The sequence below is a fragment of the Thamnophis elegans genome, chromosome 7 (genome assembly GCF_009769535.1).
Source record: "Thamnophis elegans isolate rThaEle1 chromosome 7, rThaEle1.pri, whole genome shotgun sequence".
NCBI classification, from domain to species: domain Eukaryota; kingdom Metazoa; phylum Chordata; class Lepidosauria; order Squamata; family Colubridae; genus Thamnophis; species Thamnophis elegans.
This window is the reverse complement of record NC_045547.1, coordinates 52,295,386-52,315,356: the sequence shown is the minus strand read 5'-3', so window position 1 is coordinate 52,315,356 and position 19,971 is coordinate 52,295,386. Positions and strand designations below refer to the sequence as shown.

General features: G+C 43.7%; 1 protein-coding gene across 1 annotated transcript in view; it reads left to right on the top strand.

Moving 5' to 3' along the window:
- Positions 1-19,971, top strand: part of SLC16A7 (solute carrier family 16 member 7) — a 179,896-nt gene that overhangs the window by 102,307 nt on the left and 57,618 nt on the right. Inside the window, exon 3 of the mRNA XM_032221738.1 lies at positions 19,645-19,882. Coding sequence (XP_032077629.1) covers positions 19,669-19,882 — 214 coding nt within the window. The 5' untranslated portion in view covers positions 19,645-19,668. The remainder of the gene's footprint in view (positions 1-19,644; positions 19,883-19,971) is intronic.

The following is a 19,971-nucleotide window of genomic DNA, read 5'->3' as shown; positions in this document are numbered from 1 at the left end:
TCCTATTTAACATCTACATGAAGCTGCTGGGCGAGATCATTCGACAGCATGGGGTTAAATACCATCAATATGCAGATGATACACAATTGTATCTCTCTGCCCCATGCCAGCTCAGTGTAGCGGCGGATGTGATGTGCCGATGCCTGGAAGCTGTCAGGATCTGGATGGGGATGAACAAACTTGCACTCAATCCCGACAAGACTGAGTGGCTGTGGATGCTGCCCCCAAAGGACAGCCCAGATAGTCCATCCTTAATCCTGGGGGGTGAGAACTTACACCCCTCAGAGAGGGCCCACAATTTGGGGGTCCTCCTGGATTCACAGCTGACATTGGAACACCATCTGTCGACTGTGACCAGGGGGGCCTTTGCCCAGGTTCGCCTGGTGCACCAATTGTGGCCCTATTTGGATCGGGAGGCATTCCAAATGGTCACTCACGCCCTTTTCACCTCAAGGCTTGACTACTGCAATGCGCTCTACATGGGGCTGCCCTTGAAAAGTGTTCAGAGACTGCAACTAGTCCAGAATGCAGCCGCGCAGGCGATATTGTGTGTACCAAGGTACACCCACATTACACCTATCCTCCGTGAGCTGCACTGGCTTCCTATTGGTCTCCGGATGCAATTCAAGGTGCTGGTTATTACCTTTAAAGCCCTACATGGCTTAGGACCAGGGTACCTGCGAGACCACCTACTGCCACATACCTCCCAGCGGCTGGTGAGATCCCACAGGGTGGTCCTCCTTCAGATGCCGTCAGCCAGACAATGTCGGCTGGCGGCTCCCTGGAGGAGGGCCTTCTCTGTGGCTGCTCTGACCCTTTGGAATGAGCTACCCCCAGAGATCCGGACCTTGCCCACTCTCATGGCCTTCAGAAAAGCTGTTAAAACCTGGCTATTCCGGCAGGCCTGGGGCTGTTAACCTCACTGTTGAGGTCCACCCCCGATCAGATTGAGTGCATGTGTGATGCTTTTAAGCTTGTCTTTCCTTTATTTTTTATAACTTCTTTTTTCTTTTTTCTTTGTAAGCCACCCGGAGTCCTTCGGGATTGGGCGGCCTATAAATTTTGCAAATAAATAAATAAATAAACAAACAAATAAATAAATAAATTTCTTACAGTGACAGATTAAGTAATCTTGTTATCTGAAAGTACTATGTACAAAATGTATGAATATGTTAATTTAGTGATTTGGAAATAGGGGGAATACCAAAAGTTTCTGTGCTGTGTATTTACATTTGCCTTGCCTCACTCCACAAACCCCCAAATATCCAATGCTAGATTATAGATAGTTTTTATGAATGTTTTATATGGTCTTGAGGGGAATATATTAATTTTCAGTTTCAAAGTTTATCATCCCAAGTAAAACATTCCACCATTAAGTTCATGGTTGTGACTTCATAATCCACAAAAATTGCATTCATTTTCTAAATTCAAATATTCCTAAAAATTTAACTCTTAATTTTTGTTTAGTTTCATAGATTTTGTCAGCCAATCTGTATTGTTTCTCTTTTCTTTAAATATTGCTGTGAATGTTTTTCTGCAAATCCATTGCTACAGTACTGATTGATGTGCTTCATGTTGATAAAGACCAATAAGAATGATTAATGTAGACTAAATATTGGATCAGAATTTCTGTTTTATTGATAGGAAAGAGCTAGACCAATAAAAGTATGACGAACAAACTATTAAAACAAATAAAGAAAATCTCTATGATCATTTTGGGGGCAATTTTAAAGTGTTTAAGAAAATCTTTTAATGGAAAAATTATGTTTTGTCAGCATTAATCTTAAACTATTTCTGACAACCTGGGGTGCAAACATTAATTCATAAATAATTGTATTTATAACATGGCTACTGCTTAAAAAGGTCAAGGTATATAACAGCATAAAATTCACAAGAGCGTTCACAAGAGAAGACTATGTACATTTTTGAATAATCAACATTACCATTGTTATCATTGCTGTTAAATTAAATTGAGTCTGAATCAAACAGTTTATTTAGCAGACATAGTATAAGCAGAGGTGGTATTCAGCCGGTTCACACCGGTTCGCGTGAAACGGTAGTGGAAATTTGGCCTGGGTTTCCGAACCAATAGTGACCTCTTCCCACCTGCTTGCACACTCATTGCTTGCTTGCCCTGCGCACCTGCTTGTCGCTCTCTCACCCCACCTGCCTGCTTGCCACTTCCTTGACCCGTCTGCTCACAAGCTGCTCGCCCATCCCATCCCATATCTATATATGTTGCTTTCGCTTCACCACATGGCCCAGCTACGGTCCTCACCAGTCGCCTTCGCACCTTACCCGCTGTGTTCAGCTCACCGAAGGTAAGTAAGCATGCCACCCGCTCACCCTTTGCCTTGGGTCAGGTTCCAGGGCCCCTGGGATGTGCCATTACCCAAGGCCTTGGAGTCGCCACCCGCTCGCCTCCTGCCTCGGTCGGGTTGAGGAACATGCCATTCCCCGGCTCCAGTCTTGTCCCAGAGCCATCGCCTGCCTCAGTTGGATCCGGGAACACACCATTCAACGGTTCCAGTCTTGCCTCAGAGCTGCCACCCGTTTGCCCTATACCTCGCCCACCTACCTTCCTTTTTAGGTGGGGGTCACAGCGAGGCAAGTCTGCCTTTTGTGGGAAGCCTCCAATCCCTGGTTGTTTTTGGCTGCCTTCCGAGCAGCTCCGCTGTGACACCATCCTTCTCACACAGAAGACTGTTCTCCTGGCCAAGTCCAGCAGCTGGACACAAGCTGCACCGGCAGGCAATGGGGTGCAACTGCATGGCCAGTGCAAAGAACAGGACAGTGTCAACGGTCCCGTGACCATTGCTGCTGTCACCGCCCTGTTCATGCTGGCCACACACTCCATTGCTTGCCAGTGCTGCTCACGGCCAGCCAGCAGACCCATCCAGGAGAGCAGTCTGCTGCTTAAAAGGCAGCCGCCAGCCATAGTCTTTAAGGTATCATAAAGGGACAGGCAACCACAGGAGTTGCCTTGTGAGCACCTCCGCTGTGAAGGGAGGCAGAAAAGTTTGACTTTTCTCTGCCACAGCATTCAATGTGATGGCTTCTCTCCTCCTCCTCGGGCTCACGAGAAGACTTGGCTGAACTTTTCTGTGGGTTCTGTGGGCATGCTTTGGGTGGTGTGGCTAGGTGGGGTAGTGCCACCCCACCTTGTCTTGAGTGACATTGAGTAGGCCATGCCCATTCATGATCCTCCCACAAAGCCATGCCCACCAAGCCATGCCCACCGAACTGGTAGGGGGAAAATTTGAATCCCACCACTGAGTATAAACCATTATAATGAAAGATTAGAAAAGAAATTCTTCCTTGCCATTGATGAAACTGAACCATAAGTAGTTGTTGAAGATTGCTCTCAAACAATCAATCCATGGTATATCACAGGGAAAGTTTGGCCTTTGTACTTAGCTGGTATCCTCTTCTTGGATTTTACATTGGTTTTAAGTTTCTTTGTTGTTAATTAGCATTTTAGATTATTATTATTATTATACAATTGTATCACAGCCGCCAGTTGTTTCGCCGGATTTGGGATTGGTTACTAGTCGGGCCCCACCCAGGGGCCTAGTTGAGTTGAGTTTGAGTTTATTATATTTCTATGCTGCCCTATTCCCCGGAGGGGACTCAGGGCGGCTCACAGCCAAATCAGGGGGGGGGCTTACAAATAAGAAAAAAGGACACGAACAAAACAATACCACAATTTAAAACACTCAACAACCATACCATTCGAGGGAGGACAAGAACTCTTTAGCCCCAGGCCTGTCGGAACAGCCAGGTTTTAAGGACTTTGCGGAAGGCCTGGAGGGTGGTGAGGGTCCGAATCTCCACGGGGAGCTCGTTCCAAAGGGCCGGAGCAGCCACAGAGAAGGCCCTCCTCCGGGTGGTCGCCAGTCGGCATTGGGCCTAGGACATTGTAATGTATTTTCATAATATGCATGCAGATCCAAGCAGTGCAGCTTTTTGCATTTGACTGATGGTGATTTTGTCAATTTTTAACTGTTTTAAATGTAATTCCAGTGCTTTTGGAATAGCACCCAGTGTGCTAGTTACCACTGGAATTACCACTGCTGGTTTGTGCCATAGTCGTTGAATTTTGATTTTTAAGTCCTGGTATCTTGCGATTTTTTCATGTTCCTTCTCAGCGACTCTGCTATCACCCGGTATCGCGATGTCTATGATTGTGACCTTATTTTTTCTCAACCAGTGTGATGTCTGGTGTATTATGCACCAGTATTTTGTCTGTTTGTATGCGAAAATCCCACAAGATCTTGACCATCTGATTTTCGGTGACTTTTTCAGGCTGATGTTCCCACCAGTTTGTTGCTGTTTTAATATTATAATTTTTGCACAAATTCCAATGGATTATTTGTGCTACTGAATTGTGCCGCAATTTATAATCAGTCTGCGTGATTTTTTTACAGCAGCTGAGTATGTGATTAACAGTTTCATCAGGTTCTTTGCAAAGTCTGCATTTGGCATCATCAGAGGATTTTCCGATTTTGGCCTTAATGGCATTTGTGCGGATAGCTTGTTCTTGCGCAGCCAGGATTAGTGACTCTGTTTCTTTCCTTAATGTACCTGTTGTTAACCATAACCAAGTTTGTTCACTGTCCACTTTATCTTTTATTTTTTCCAGAAATTGGCCATGCAGTGCTTTGTTCTGCCAACTCTCCATTCTGGATTTTATGACATCTTTTCTGTATTCTTGTTTTGTCTGTTGGGCCTTCAGTAGTTTTTTGTTCTTTACTTCAATTAATAGATGTTCTTGACTTTCTTTTAAATAATCAGCCAGTGCATGTTTTTCTTCTTCAACTGTTTGCTTCACTTGTAATAATCCTCTGCCACCTGATTTTCGGGGCAGGTATAGTCTATCAGTATCACCACGTGGATGTAAACTGTAGTGCATTGTCATTAGTTTCCTGGTTTTTCGGTCCAAAATATCCAAATCAGCTTGTGTCCAGTTAACTATACCAGCTGTGTATCTTATAACTGGTATTGCCCAGGTATTTATGGCCTTGATTGTATTTCCACCATTCAATTTAGATTTCAAAATTTTCCTAACTCTGTTGGTGTACTCTCGCCTGACAATAGTTTTTACTTCTCCATACTTGATATTATCCAACTGCAGAATGCCTAAGTATTTGTAGGCTTCATTTTCGTTGCATTTAATTAGTTGGCCATTGGGCATTTCAATTCCCTCACATGCAGTGATTTTGCCTCTTTTTATGGATACAGTGGCGCATTTTTCATGCCAAACTGCATTGAAATATCGGTGCTGAATACTCGGACTGTATTTGTCAATGATTGGATTTCTATTTCTGACTTTCCATAGAGTTTCAAATCATCCATATATAGTAAATGCGAATTTTTTGAGTTTCTTTGGCTGTTTGGTACCCTAATTTCATTTTTTTTTAAGATTACTGATAGTGAGATCATTGCGATGATGAAGAGAAGAGGTGAAAGTGAATCACCCTGGAAAATTCCTCGCTTGATATTAACCATTCCGTAGATCTCATTCCCTACTGCCAACTCAGTTCTCCATTGTTTCATCACCTTTTCAGTAAAGGATGTAATATTTTTGCTAATGCCAGTTGTTTCTAAGCATTTTATGATCCAACTATGTGGCAGTGAGTCAAATGCCTTTTTGTAATCAATCCAGACCATATTCAAGTTCATTTTTCTCTTCTTACAATTTTCGAATATCATTTTATCAATTAGGAGCTGATCTTTTGTGCCCCTCCTCCTTCTTTTGTTGCCTTTTTGCTCTACTGGCAAGATGTTGTTTGTTTCCAAATGATCCATCATGTTATCTGCAATAATGCCTGTGAGTAATTTGAAGGTTGTTGGCAAGCATGTTATTGGTCTATAGTTTTCAGGTGTTGTTCCTTTAATTGCATCTTTCTGAATCAAGTATGTTTTTCCAGTTGTCAACCATTCATCAATTTGGCCCTTTTGTAAAATTTCATTCAGTTGCCTGGCCAATATTGCATGTAAACTGGTCAGATATTTGAGCCAGAAACCATGTAATTGGTCCTTTCCAGGTGATGTCCAATTCTTTACCTTTTTAACTCGATTTTTGACCATCTCAGTTGTTATTTCTAATACTTGCATTTGTTTGTTGCCAATGCTTTTCTCAAAGTCATGTATCCACTTTGCTTCCTTGTTGTAGTCCTTTGCATTTTCCCACAATTCTTTCCAGAATTCAACTGTGGCCTGCTTTTCTGGTTTTTCACTTTTGGTGTCACCATTCACATTAAGACTTTGATAAAAACACCATTGGTCTGATCGAAATTGCTGATTTTGTTTATATTGGATGATTCGTGCCTCATATCTTTCAATTTTTCTAGTTGTTGCTGTTATCCGCTGTTTTACAATCTCTACAGCTTCATTGATGTTTCTTGTATCCAATCTATATCTTCTGATTAGCTGATCTATGGTTTTGTTGTTTTTAAGCCATTGCTCATGCATGTTCTTTAAGTTACTAGCATCTGCCCTTAATTTTTTGACTTTTTGTTCTAATCGGATTTTCCACTTTGGCTTTAATGCTTTTTCTGTTGTGTGACTAGGTACTTTGATTTTAATGCCTAGTTCATTAGTGACTATTACAGCTGCGCTGTACATTAACTGGTTCGTTTCCAAGATGGATCCCGATTCAATTGTTGAAAACACTGCATTAACCATTTTCATGATAGGGGCCAAAATTTTCTTAGGCACAGTTTTTAGTGATGGTAAACGTTGCCTTTCCTCATTAAGCAGAAAATGCTCCATGATCTTATCCTTCAATTCTTTTTGTTTTTGAGTTAGTTCATCAGTTGGTTCAGTGATAACTGGTTCTAGTGGTGGTGGTGTTATTTCCTCCCTGAGAGCTTCTTCTGGGAGTTCTACTATAATGTCTTTAGTTGTGTCTTGAATATCAGTTATTTCCTCTTGTGATGTTGTTTTTTTGGTTTTGCAATTTGCCTGAATTTCCTCAAGTTCAACTTCACTAAACACTTTATTCCGTATAATAAATCGCCTTTGATCTGCTAGTCGTTGTTCACTAACATTTGAATCTGGATATTGTTGTTTCCATAATTCATACATTCGCTTTAAATAACCTCCTTTTTCTGGCTCTGAGTTGTAGTAACAGACCATTATGGCACGTTTTTCATCTGCACTATATTTTTCTCGTTTTGTTGGCTGGTTCACTTGTAGCCCACTTGTTGATGGATGTCCAGGGATGGATGTGCAGAAAGCTCGTTCTTGCACAGCCAGGATTAGTGACTCTGTTTCTTTCTCTAATGTACCTGCTGTTAACCATAACCATAACCATAACCAGGTTTGTTCATTGTCCACTTTATCTTTTATTTTTTCCAGAAATTGGCCATGCAATGCTTTGTTCTGCCAACTCTCCATTCTTGATTTTATCACATCTTTTCTGTATTCTTGTTTCGTCTGTTGGACCTTCAATATATTTTTGTTGTTGTTGTTGTTGTTGTTGTTGTTGTTGTTGTTGTTGTTGTTCTTCTTCTTCTTCTTCTTCTTCTTCATCATCATCATCATCATCATCATTATTATTATTATTTAGTGTCTTATATTAGATTGTCTGTCTGTCTGTCTGTCTGTCTGTCTGTCTGTCTGTCTGTCTATCTATCTATCTATCTATCTATCTATCTATCTATCTATCTATCTATCACAACTTTACATATTTATATTAGGTCAAACATTTTATTTACATCTTAATGAATAATGAGTATAAATGTCATAAGTCAAAGACTACCTGCAGTACTTCTTTCTCAATATGAATAACTAATAATTACATTTCTAGTTCTGTAGTGCTTTATTTGTGCTTAATTTCCTTTACATTGTGTGATGTGCATTATCTGTCCAAATGCTTGTTCAGAAAGGTAGTCTTGGTTCAGCTTGTATGACAATTTTGCCAGATGTTTTACTTTCATATCTAAAGGCACCCATGAACATTCAGCCTGGGAAATTATTGTAATAGAACTAATAAATCCAAAGAAAATGGGACAGGGAGTTAGGCATTTTTAGCTTCTCCTGACAAGCTTTTTATTGCACTGAGGGTTGATTTTGTCACTTAGCAAGCAGGGAATATTAATGAAGCATTTGCAGAAGAGCAATCTAAACAGGTTGACTATGATTGACTAAAACCTACAGTTTATGATATCAAGATGAATTATTTGTCATGACTTTGACCTTTTTATTGCGATTTTCACTCTTTTTAAAGGCAGAATATGTATGCACGTTGCTACCTGCCTTGGTCTACCAGGCCTATTTGCCACATACATTTGCACATTTTCAAGATGGATCCAAATTGCATTTATTTGCCCTGATCCAGCTGATGTTCATAGTATTAAATCATGATAAGAAAGACTCCAGGCAATATATGTCCAGAATCTAAGTATTGTAAGTTGTTCAAAACAGCATATGCCAAAACGTATTTATTACTTCCTCCAATCCTTGCATGCAGTAGCTGCTGTTTGGGATAAGGAACAGAGTGAAGTTGAAATAAAATAATACAATAATAGCCCATTTACGATTTTGAAAATGTTCTTAAATTATTATTTATAATATTACTGGGGACTTAGGCAAGGTGTCTTCTGAACTTTTAGTAAAGTAAATGGAAGTCATCATATCTACCAATGGAAACAGGAGAACGACCATTGGTCTTACCTGAAGGGTCCTTTTCTGCACACTGCGGGAGAGTCCAAGCTGTGGGTTATTTCAGTCTGGTTGCCCTGGAACTGAGGAAAGACTTTTCCTTGGCCACGCCTCCAGGCGTGCCTAATCCCCAGAAATTTGAGACACTTTGGCCGTGGAGATGCAGCTGAAGACGACCGTAGAATGGAACCGTGTTGACATGACGATCCGTAACCCCGGACAGACCAGGATGGGTTGGACTCTCCCACAGTGTGCAGAAAAGGACCCTTCAGGTAAGACCAATGGTCGTTTTCCTGCACACTGCCTAGAGAGTCCAAGCTGTGGGACATACCCAAGTTAATGTCCATCTGGGCGGGCAGAATCAGAGTCACGGGTTACGACAGAAGAAGTCACTGCCTGCAGCACCCGCCTGCCAAAGGCCGCCTCAGCTGAAGCAAACGTGTCTAACTTAGAGTGTCTGATGAACGGATAAGGTGTAGACCACACGGCTGCCCTGCAGATCTCCTCGATCGGTGCCTGCGTGGCCCAAGCTGCAGAAGTCGCCGCACTGCACGTCGAGTGAGCCGTAATTCGGAGAGGAACCGCTCTCGACTGTAGTTCGTACGCAGATGCAATACAGGCTCTGAGCCATCTGCCAATCGTGGACGAAGAGACTTTCTTCCCCAGCGATCCGGGCTGGAAAGATATAAAGAGAGCCTCGGATTTCCAGAAATCGGAGGTGCAATGGACGTAGATTTTTAGTGCTCATCGCACGTCAAGCTTGTGCCACTTGCGCTCGCTCGGATGCGAAGGATGCGGGCAAAAGTTCGGCAACACAACCTCCTGCGCCCTGTGGTACCAGGAATTGACCTTAGTGAGAAAGGTCGGATCAAGCCGCAAAACAACCCTGTCTGAATGAACGAAGCATAAGTCCTGTCGCATGGACAGAGCCCCCAGCTCCGAGATCCGACGGGCGGAGGTGATGGCGATAAGAAAAGAAGTCTTTAGTGATAGGTGCTTGAGAGAGGCTGTCTGGAGAGGCTCAAACGGTGGCCCCGTGAGTGCCTGTAGCACCACAGAAAGTTGCCCTGTTGGGTAACGGTGGACCGTGGGAGGCCGGATATTAGCGGTGCCCTTGAGGAAGCTGCGCACCCTGGGAACCTTGTTGAGAGGGAGAGAAGGGTCGCCGGCCCAAACGGTAGACAAGGCCGCCACCCGGCGACGAAGCGTGGCCGGAGCTAGACCCCTCTCAAGGCCCCCCTGCAGAAAGTCCAGCACCCTTGCCACTGGAGCAGTGACAGGGTCAAGTCCTGAGTCTTCACACCACTGGGCAAAGGTAGCCCAAGTGGAGTCGTAAACCAAGTCATCGACGGACGCCGAGCTGCTTGAATGGTGTGGACAACGTCATCTGACAGACCTTCAGCCCTTAGCAGGTCCCCCTTAAGTGCCAAACGGCCAGCTGCAGCCACTGGGGCTCTGGATGACCAATGGCCCCTTGGCTGAGGGAGACCTGTTCCGGGGGAATCCGCCACGGCGGGGACACCGACAGGCTGACCAAGTCGGCGAACCATGACCTTCGGGGCCAGTGAGGTGCCACGAGCAGTACTTCCGCCCCCTCTTCTATGATCTTGATTAGAAGACGGGGAAGGAGTGGAATAGGAGGAAAGTCATAGAGGAGGCCGCGAGGCCAGTTGCAGCGAAGAGCATCTGTCCCTTCCGCTCCCGGACACTGGAAGCAGGAGAAGAAGCGCGGAAGGTGCGTGTTGGCTTTTGTCGCAAACAGGTCTATCATTGGTAGACCAAACCGGCAAGAAAGTTGTTGAAACAGAGCAGGGTCCAGCCGCCATTCCGCGGAGTCGATGGTGGTCCTGCTCAAGTCCGCCTAGGTGTTGTCCACGCTGGAAATGTGGTCGGAGCGGATCGATTCCAGGTGTCGCTCCGCCCATAGTCCCAAGGTTTCCGCCTCTGCCATCAGTCTCTTGGACCTGGTGCCGCCCTGGCAGTTGATGTGCACCTTGGTGGCGACGTTGTCTGTCATCAATAGGACATGATGGTGGCGTATGTGACGATGGAAATGACGGAGGGCCAACCTCGCAGCTTGCAGCTCCAGAAGGTTGATGCTGCAACACGATTCCGCCGGGGACCACCTGCCTTGGACCACGAGATGATCCATGTGTGCTCCCCAACCGGCGAGACTGGCATCGGTGGTGATGACCAGTCGGTCGGGCTCCTTGAACAGGTGTCCCTTGGTCAGAGCTGGAGATGTCCACCACCGGAGGGACCTCTTTACTGACTGAGGTACTGGAATCAGTCTTGGTGAGTTGCTCCTGTTGGCCCTCTGATGAGGAAGAAGCAGCCACTGCAGGGCTCTGGAGTGGAGACGAGCCCAAGGGACGAACGACAGGCAGGAGATCATCTTCCCCAGTAGCTGTGAGAGGAGGACAATCGGAACCCGCCTTGCTTGCCGTACTGATAGGGTCATGGACCTGAGGCCTCTAACCTGTCTTGGGAGAGGAACACCCTGCAGGAGATGGTGTCTATCACCGCCCCCAAGTGATTGATCTTGGTGGAGGGGGTAAGGTGACTTTTTTCGAGATTTAGGGAGAACCCGTGATGCCTGAGGGTCCTCATGTTATCTGGAGATCCCGCAAGGCCTGCCGCCTGGACGACGACTGAATAATGATGTCGTCTAGGTGGCATTGGAGCCTTATGGGCCTGCGGCGGAGGTGGGCCGCCACTACCGCCAGAGCCTTGGTGAAGGTCCTGGGGGGCGAGGACAGGCCAAATGGAAGAGCCCTGTACTGGAAGTGGCGGCCTGCGTAAAAGAAGCGCAGGAACTTCCGATGTCGGGGGTGAATTGGGATGTGTAAGTAAGCCTCCCGCAGATCTATGGAGGTGAGGAGGTCTCCCTGGCAGATCCCCGCCAAAATGGACTGGAGGGACTGCATCTTGAACCTCTGATAGGCAATGTGCCTGTTGAGGTTCTTGAGGTCCAAGATGGCCCTCCACCCCCCCGAGTTCTTGGGGACCAGGAAAAGGATGGAGAAAACCCCGCTCCCCTCCTGGTCCGGGGGCACCTGCTCGATGGCATTGATCTCCAGAAGGTGGAGAACCTCCTGGTTCATCTGTTCCCTCTTGATGGGACACGAGGGAGTAGGGCATCTGATGAAGTTCCTGGGAGGAGGGGACAGGAATTCTAGGGACAGACCCTCCCGAACTACCTGCAAGACCCAGGCATCATGAGCCGTCTGGGCCCAGTGGGAGGCGAACAGTTGCAGTCGGCCCCCGATTGGTGATGAGCTCGGGGAGTCACTTGGACTTCCGGAAGGGCCTGTTGGAGGCTCCTCCGTGATTGAATTTGCGGAAGCCAAACTGCTGCCTACCGCGGTCTCGAAAGGAAGACCTGTCCTGAGCCCTCTCCCCCTGCTGCCCAGAGTTTCTGTTAGAGGGGTAGAAGGAGGAAGACATGGAGGGCTCTGAGGGCCGAAAGGACTGCCGCCTCGCATAAGGGGTGGACTTGCGGTCCTGTTTCTTGGATGTCGAGGGAAGGATCTTTATTTTATCCTTTGATTCGATAAGGAATGAATCCAAGACCTCACCAAATAATTTGGACCCCTTGAAGGGGGCAGAAGCCAATTTCCATTTATGCCTCTGGTCCGCCTGTCAATGTCAGAGCCAGAGCAATCTGTGGGAGGTGACATTCGCAGCTAGGGCCCTAGAAGCGAATTTAGTGGCGTTAAGGGCCGCCTCAGCGGCATACTGAGACGCCGCGATGAGCTTGGTCACGTCCTGATGAAGCCGGGGGTCCCCTGGGGGAATCTTACTTATGATGTCGCGTGACCAGATTACAGCCGCTCTACTGAAAAAGGAGGCAGAAGAAGAGGCCCTAATGGCCCAGGCCGCCACCAGGAGATCCTTTTGACAGACTTTCTCGGCCTTTCTGTCCTCCGCCTTGAGGCCTTCAGACAGGTCCGCAGGTAGGGAGGCGTTAGAAGTAAGGGCCGTAATGGGAGGATCCACTGCCGGGAGAGCCAAGAGGTCTTCCAGGACAGGCTCCATTGTATACCGTTTCTTGTCTACCCTGCTAGGTGAAGACAAGGTGGCTGGTTGAGCCCACTGACGCTGGATAAGGTCTAGAAACAACCCGGGAATGGGAACCAACTCTTGTGGGGAAGTTGGAGCGTCGAACATGACCGCATTCGGGTTTACTGGGGCCGAATCATTCTGAGCGGCAATGGGCTTTGGTTTAATGCCCACCATAGTGGTGGCCTTCACCTTGCGGAGGACCGACTTAAACAAGCTGGGCTTGAACAGGCCGGAATAAGAAGGAGTATCCGGGGAGAGGTCCTCATCCTCGGACAGACCCTGCTCTATGGGATCCGCTGCCTCCAAGGCCGAAGCCTCGCTCACAACGGAGGATTCCAGGGATGGATGGCACTTGGCCGGGGGAGGGCCGCCCTGAGCCTTGGGAATCAAAGGAGCCGCCTGCTTATCTTGTGCCCGCATGGCATCAGCTATGCCCTTGGCTATGGCACGTTCCACTATCGCCTGCATCCTAGGGGACAGCTCGGGATCCTGGTCTGAGTCACAATCAGCACCCAAGGGCTCCTCCCCCTGGGAAGGAGAATCCTCCGAGGGAACAGTCTCCTGGGCTGGTTCTTGTTCAGGGAACCAAGAATTGGCAGGCGAGGGAAGTTCAGAGAAGGACCGGTCATGGGACAGATTTTGAGAGTCAACCTCTCCTACCATAATGGCTGTCAAATCCCTTCTGGGGAGTGGCAGGACAAGGAATCCCCTGTGGGAGTCTCCTTAGCCGCTCTGCGACAGGCTTTTTCAAATTGCTTGTCAAGCGCCCATTGGCGCCTTGCAGCATCCCTAGCCTCAGCAGCAGATGGGGTTCTGAGGGGAGGGGTCTGGGATGGAGCTCTGTCTCCACTAGCCCCCCCACTCAAAGATATGAAGGAACCTGATCCAGTCCCTGGGAGGGTCCAGGTCTACTGGACAGAGGTCCTGATTTCTCCATGCCTAGGTTGCACAAGCAAGCAGGCTCAGGCCGAACGAGAGAGAGCTGCAGTAGATGATATTCTGCTCTGTAACAAAGGATAAGAGAGAAAAGGTCAGTAAACAGGCCATATGCAAATATAAGGCATAATGTAATAAAGAAAGAAGAGCAGAAAGGTGCCTGAATGGGAGGTTTTTTAACATCAGGCGTATAGTCAGTGATAGACAAGCCTGGCAGGGATGAGGGGAGGCTTGGGCCTTGAGAAGGCCAGGATTACTATAGGCCTCCCAGGCTGGGCGAAGGTCTTTGATTAGGCCAAGGCCCCAGCTCCGCTCGCCCAAGAGTGGCGAAAAACGTGGAGACAGAGGAGAGGCAAAGGCCAGAGGGCTGAAACCCTTGCCGGTCTACTGCCCCTCAGCGATCCCTGCTGTAGCGTGGCCTAAACAGCCTGCAGCTGGCCTAAACAGCAAATCGTGCCTAAAATGGCCGCCGCACCATGAGGGAATATTAAGGGCCATGCGGTGATCGCCCTAGCCCTGGGCGATCGCGCGCGTGCCTCCGTGGCAGTTCCTATGAGCGAGGGGCTTGAAAAATATGAAGAACTCGCAAGAAAACAATAAAAAGGGAACCCGAGGGGTGAATCAGGCTCCTGGAGCCTTCCTGCTGCCGCTCGCGCCGTTTTAAAAGGCATGGCAAGCCTCCGAGATCGGCCTGAGGAGATCGACAAAGGCGGCCCTTCCCCCAGCCAAACGCTCACCTCCTGCCTCCTGGAGGCTTAAATACAGCAATTAGTGATAGAAGAACAAGATAAAGGCAAGAATGCCTAAGGGGAGAATATACTCAGCCGGAAAAGTCAGAAGTAATAAAGAGAGTTCAAGCAAAGCACTATTTCAGCTGGAACTCCCAAAACAGCTTCCAAACGGGCCAAACTGAGGAAAATTTCTGGGGATTAGGCACGCCTGGAGGCGTGGCCAAGGAAAAGTCTTTCCTCAGTTCCAGGGCAACCAGACTGAAATAACCCACAGCTTGGACTCTCTAGGCAGTGTGCAGGAAAAACAAATATTTTCCATTAGCCTGTAGGGGATTAGGAAACTAGAAAAGGGGATTCCTATGAATGCTGCAATGGACTGATTCACACAGTGTTATTCTCCTGACAGTTTTAATTCTCACATTGATAGTCTTAGGGGGAGAAAGTTAGATGTCAGTTTTCCACATGATATTCTTTTTTTTAAAAAAACATTTTTATTTGTTTTTGAACAAGGAGAAACAAACATCAAAATAAAAATAAAAAACCATCTTCCATTACAAATTGTAGAAAGTGTGTCAGTTGGTTACAGTATTTCCATGCATCTCTTCCATAGTCACCACCTGCTTTTCATATCAAATCACATATTTTAAATTCACCTATATTCATGTATATCACAATTATTATATCTCAACCTTAATTTGACTATAATTGTTTTTACATCCTTTTATACATAATATTCAAAATCTGGAATAGGATTATATGATAACATTCCATTAAATCATCCTAAAATCATCCAATCACAATACATCTTTCATATTATCAAACTAATATATCTATATGTATTATAATTATTAATCATTATTTAACTATAGCTATTGTTGCTTCATTTTATACATACTACTAGTAAACTAAACTTAGCTTAATTTTTTATTATACATTTTCATTGCATCAACCTGTATCTTTCCAGTAATAGTACGGTCTTATATCTCTTGCCATTGGTAGTTTTAATGTTCTAGTTACTTTCTTAATAAATCTTGTATAAACTTCTCTTCGCAACATGTTGTTCCTTTCGTATTTCATAAAAGCTTGAAACCCAGCATCTGTTTTTTCCATCAGCTTATCTTTGGTTATTGCTAGTGCTTTTGTCAAGATTCCTCTCCTTATCTCCACCAATTTTTCTCTCTTTTCTTCTGTGCTTTGAAGTTTGGGGTAGAGTTCCAATCTATCTATCTCCCCTTTCCATATTCCGCTCTTGTCATTACCAACCATGCTCACTTTGTTATCAGTATCCATAGTTTTCTTATCTCTTTGCTCATTTTTTTCTTCCATCTTTTGAACTCCGTCCTCCACTTCCTTCATTTGGTAAACATCCTGAGTTTCTCCATCAGATTTTTCTGTTTTGTATTCTATATTCTCCAATCTCTTTTCAGTTCTCTCTGTCACAACTAATAGATTTTGAATTTCAAACATAATCATTTGCAATGTTACAGTTTCTTTTTCCTGCTGAGCTATCCTTTCAATTTTGCAGACACTGCCACTATAGGGTTCAAGGCTATTTTAGGTTCATTTATTATCTTTCAAGTCAAAATGTTGTCTTCCCTCCAATAGCTAGTGATAGAACTTCCAAATGGCACCTGTATAAACAACTTGTGCTCTTCCTACTCTCACTCTCAGTAAACAAACTGAAAGAACCTTGATCAAGTGATCAAAGAGAAAGAAGAAAAACAATGTATCCAGCCTCCAGCCTCTAAGTGGCAGTGTAACTGCTTTTCCTTTTGTTGTTACAACCCTCTTTATAATCCTTCTTATTATCTTCTTTATATTCCAAGCTTAAGAAAGAAAAAATCCTTAAATGGAGATCAAAAACAATCAAATCAATCAAATCAAGCATTATAAAAAAAGAAGGAGAATTTTAATCCATAGGTATAAGCAAAAGTGAAAAAAGAAGAAGAAAGAATTAATCCATTCAGTTTAAAAAATAGGGAGCCCCTGCAAAAGTCCATCCATGAAAAGAAAAATAGAAACTGGATAACACACTAAGTTCAATGCAGATCAATCTCACCGCCTACAGTCTTCTGTCTTCAATCTTAACTTAATTTTTTTTTCTTGGGTAGTCTCTTCCTCTAATAATAAAATTTCCTCACCAATTCGACACACTTTCTCTTTCTGCTTTCTTCTTGTTCCAGAGCTGTACCAACTTCAGTAGCTTCATGAGCTGCATTTCTGTCACTGGAAAAAAGGGCTATTCCTGGATCTTTCAGCGACTTTGCAGTGTCCCTGAGGTCAGCAGGAGATGCCCTTCTCAATCACCATCTCTGTGGGACGGTTTAGGTTCAAATGGAACATCCAGTGGCAGAAATTCAACTGCGATCTTGGAGCACCAAGATCGCACGTCGTGACGTCGCGACGTCAGCTCTCCTTCCTCCACATGATATTCTTTTATCTGATACAAACAGTAGGTGTCAGTGAAAGCCAAAATGGAAAAAAAAATGAAAACCAGTCTTTGATCTAATTAAATTGGAAAAAAAATCAGAAAATCAAGAGAACTAAAGTATTTTGTGCTTTTTTTGGATTTTTGTGTCCTAAATAGGCATACACTCCTGGATCTATGACCTCGTGTTTATTTTCCCTGATCATTATCCATCAATCATATGGAAAATACTTCTATCATAAAATTCTGCCAGCTGTGTATATAGTTTAAAAATTATTAGCAATCATTTTTCTGGATCTGGACATAAACATATTTTTTTATAATAACAGCACATTTATTTGCTATTACAGAGAATACTAACATGGGAATGGGGAAACTCCATCTTACCACCCCCCACAAACTAAGCTGCACAGAGCAAAACAAATGTGCTGATCTAAAAGTCAAATAAAAAATTCACAATTTAAGATCTTAAAAATACAAAAAACTTCATACCTGGTACTGAAATGAGCACACAAGGCACCAGAAACTACTTCCAGGGTAGATATTTCACAAGCAGAGTGCCAGCACAAGCAGACACATTCTACATTGTGGTGATGACAGAAGCAGTATTAGACTGTGGATGGCTATATCCAAAGACATTCAAAATTGCTTCAGTGCCACAAAAGTTGTGTAATTTGCTTTGCTAGAACAAAGAAGTAACACAATGTATCTCCACTAAGCAAATTGTGTCTCCTTCAACCACTTTGTGCCTTTAGTGTGAGAAATGGCTCCATTCCGCCTTCAGGATAGCACTGAAGTTATCCCGCCTGAAAGTGTGCAGTAAGTTTTGATGTGTACAAAGGTTGACCAGTTTTGTGTAGGCAGTTTTGGGCAGGCAGAGACTCCCCCAGTGTTTGCCAAAGATGGCAAAGAGCTCTAGAGCAGAAGGACAGGAAGAATACAAAGGAGAATAATTAAAAGTAACATGCTTGCTCCACTCTCAGAAATGAGAATGTACATTGCTTTACCAAGCAGCTTAGTGGGTATTTTACTTGAATCTTCATGGAAATGAATTATCCTTATGCATAACCCTCTTCAATTTAGTTTGTCTGTGACATATCTTTTCAAATATGTCTCTTATTGTAAAATTGCTAAACATGTGTATGTCAAGAAATAGTTGAGCAACTGTTGCACTTTAATCCTGGAATCATCAACATGTATATTTTATATAATGGGATTATGAAACTCCTATTGTATTCTTCCTAATTCCTGTCTCCTTGTTTCAGGTAGACAATCCTGAAAGCCCAAAATCAGTAATGATAATTTGTAATATGTAGATTCAAAATGGAGAAATTGGTATCAAAATTAAAATATGTATACCCAATTTTGAAAGTATTTACCATTATTTGACTGTTGGTGGCTTTACAGATTCACAAGACAAGTAGAAATAGTGGAGCTGATTAATAAAAGCCAAATGAGTTCAGGGTTCTACTGATCAAAAGACTTAATGAACTGCTATGAAAAAAGTGTATTTCATGACAAAAATCAAAAACATTTTATGCACATGTTATGTAGGCATCATAGAAACAGCAAATATTTTTATGATATCACCTAGTTTAAATGGCACCTTGTACTAAAATCACATATTAGTATTTATCAAGTAACTTGCATGTTACTAATATGAAAAAACAGAACAGTGGGGACAAGAATCTTCAGCTTTAATTATGTTCTAAATTACTTTCTATTTTAAATAATTAAGAGGTAACATGTTTCGACAGGTCATATGGATTTCCAAAAAAACTGGTTATGAACACTTGCCTGAGTAGAAAATCTGTGTGTATTGATGTTTCCCAAGAGATTTGTTACATTATGAAAGCAACATGTAAATATACTCTCATTTCATAAGAATTTAGCAACTTGGTTCACAAACATCAAAATAAGCTATGGTTTGTTTAGCCTTCCTTCCTTTGTTAAACTTGTCATTATGCTCAGTTTGTAAGCCATTGGCTATGGTTGCAACTGCAACAGTTGGAGTTCCAAACATGGCTCTAGATCCTCTTTGAGGCTTTCTGACAAATGCAAGTATATGTCCATGTGCATTCCAAATCACTTTCTTCTTTCAAATAGAAAGCATTGCACAGCTCCAAGTGTGATATATAAAACCAGGTTTTCCATGGCTCTTTATGACATTATTTTTTTAATGTAATATATTGAAACATTGCCCTGGATTGCATAATAATGCGATAGTATGGAAGTTTATTAATGGTTCAACAAGAACACTTGGAAATTCATATTAATTGCTACTGCATAGCCTCTTAATGCAATATTGTTTGAGCTGTGTTTGATATTATCTTTGAAATAAAGATATTTTAAAAATGAAACATAAAGCAATGGTTGAGATGATAGACTATATTGTCTACTCATATCATAGATAGATTAGACACTCCTATTGAATAAGCCAATCTTACTTTGGCATAAATAATTGAGGCAGATTGGTACTAGCAGAATAAAAGGATACCTTTCTCCCCTGTGATTACTTGCTAAATAATATTTTGGTATTGTGGATCAAAGACCTGCAAAAGTCACATCCTACTTAGGAAGGATTTTAGCAGTTGCCAAGATTCATCTAGTCCCACTCTTGAAGGCATCCTTGGCTATTATAGACAAATAGTTGTACTTAATCATAGAGTGATGGCAACTTAACAATAAATTGTTAGTTCATGTGTGGGAAATAACAGCTTTTTGAAATTAATAATATATTTAATTTCCAGTGACTAGGGGCTATAAAGGAAAACAGCTATTTAAAACACAATATCAACATTTTATTTCTTCCTACAGCATAGTTACAAGAAAAAAAAAGAAATGCCACCTTCAACAACAGCACCACAATATGCTCCCCCTGATGGAGAATGGGGTTGGATCGTGGTCTTTGGAGCTTTCATCTCCATTGGATTTTCCTATGCATTCCCTAAAGCCATCACAGTGTTCTTCAAAGAGATACAAGAGATCTTTGGCACATCATACAGCCAGATAGCGTGGATATCATCAATCATGTTGGCTGTTATGTATGCAGGAGGTACCTGAAAACTTTTTTTTGTCTGATAGGGTCAAAACAAAACAATTTTCTTATTAAATTTTCTGGCACACAACCCAAAGCCACTGAGC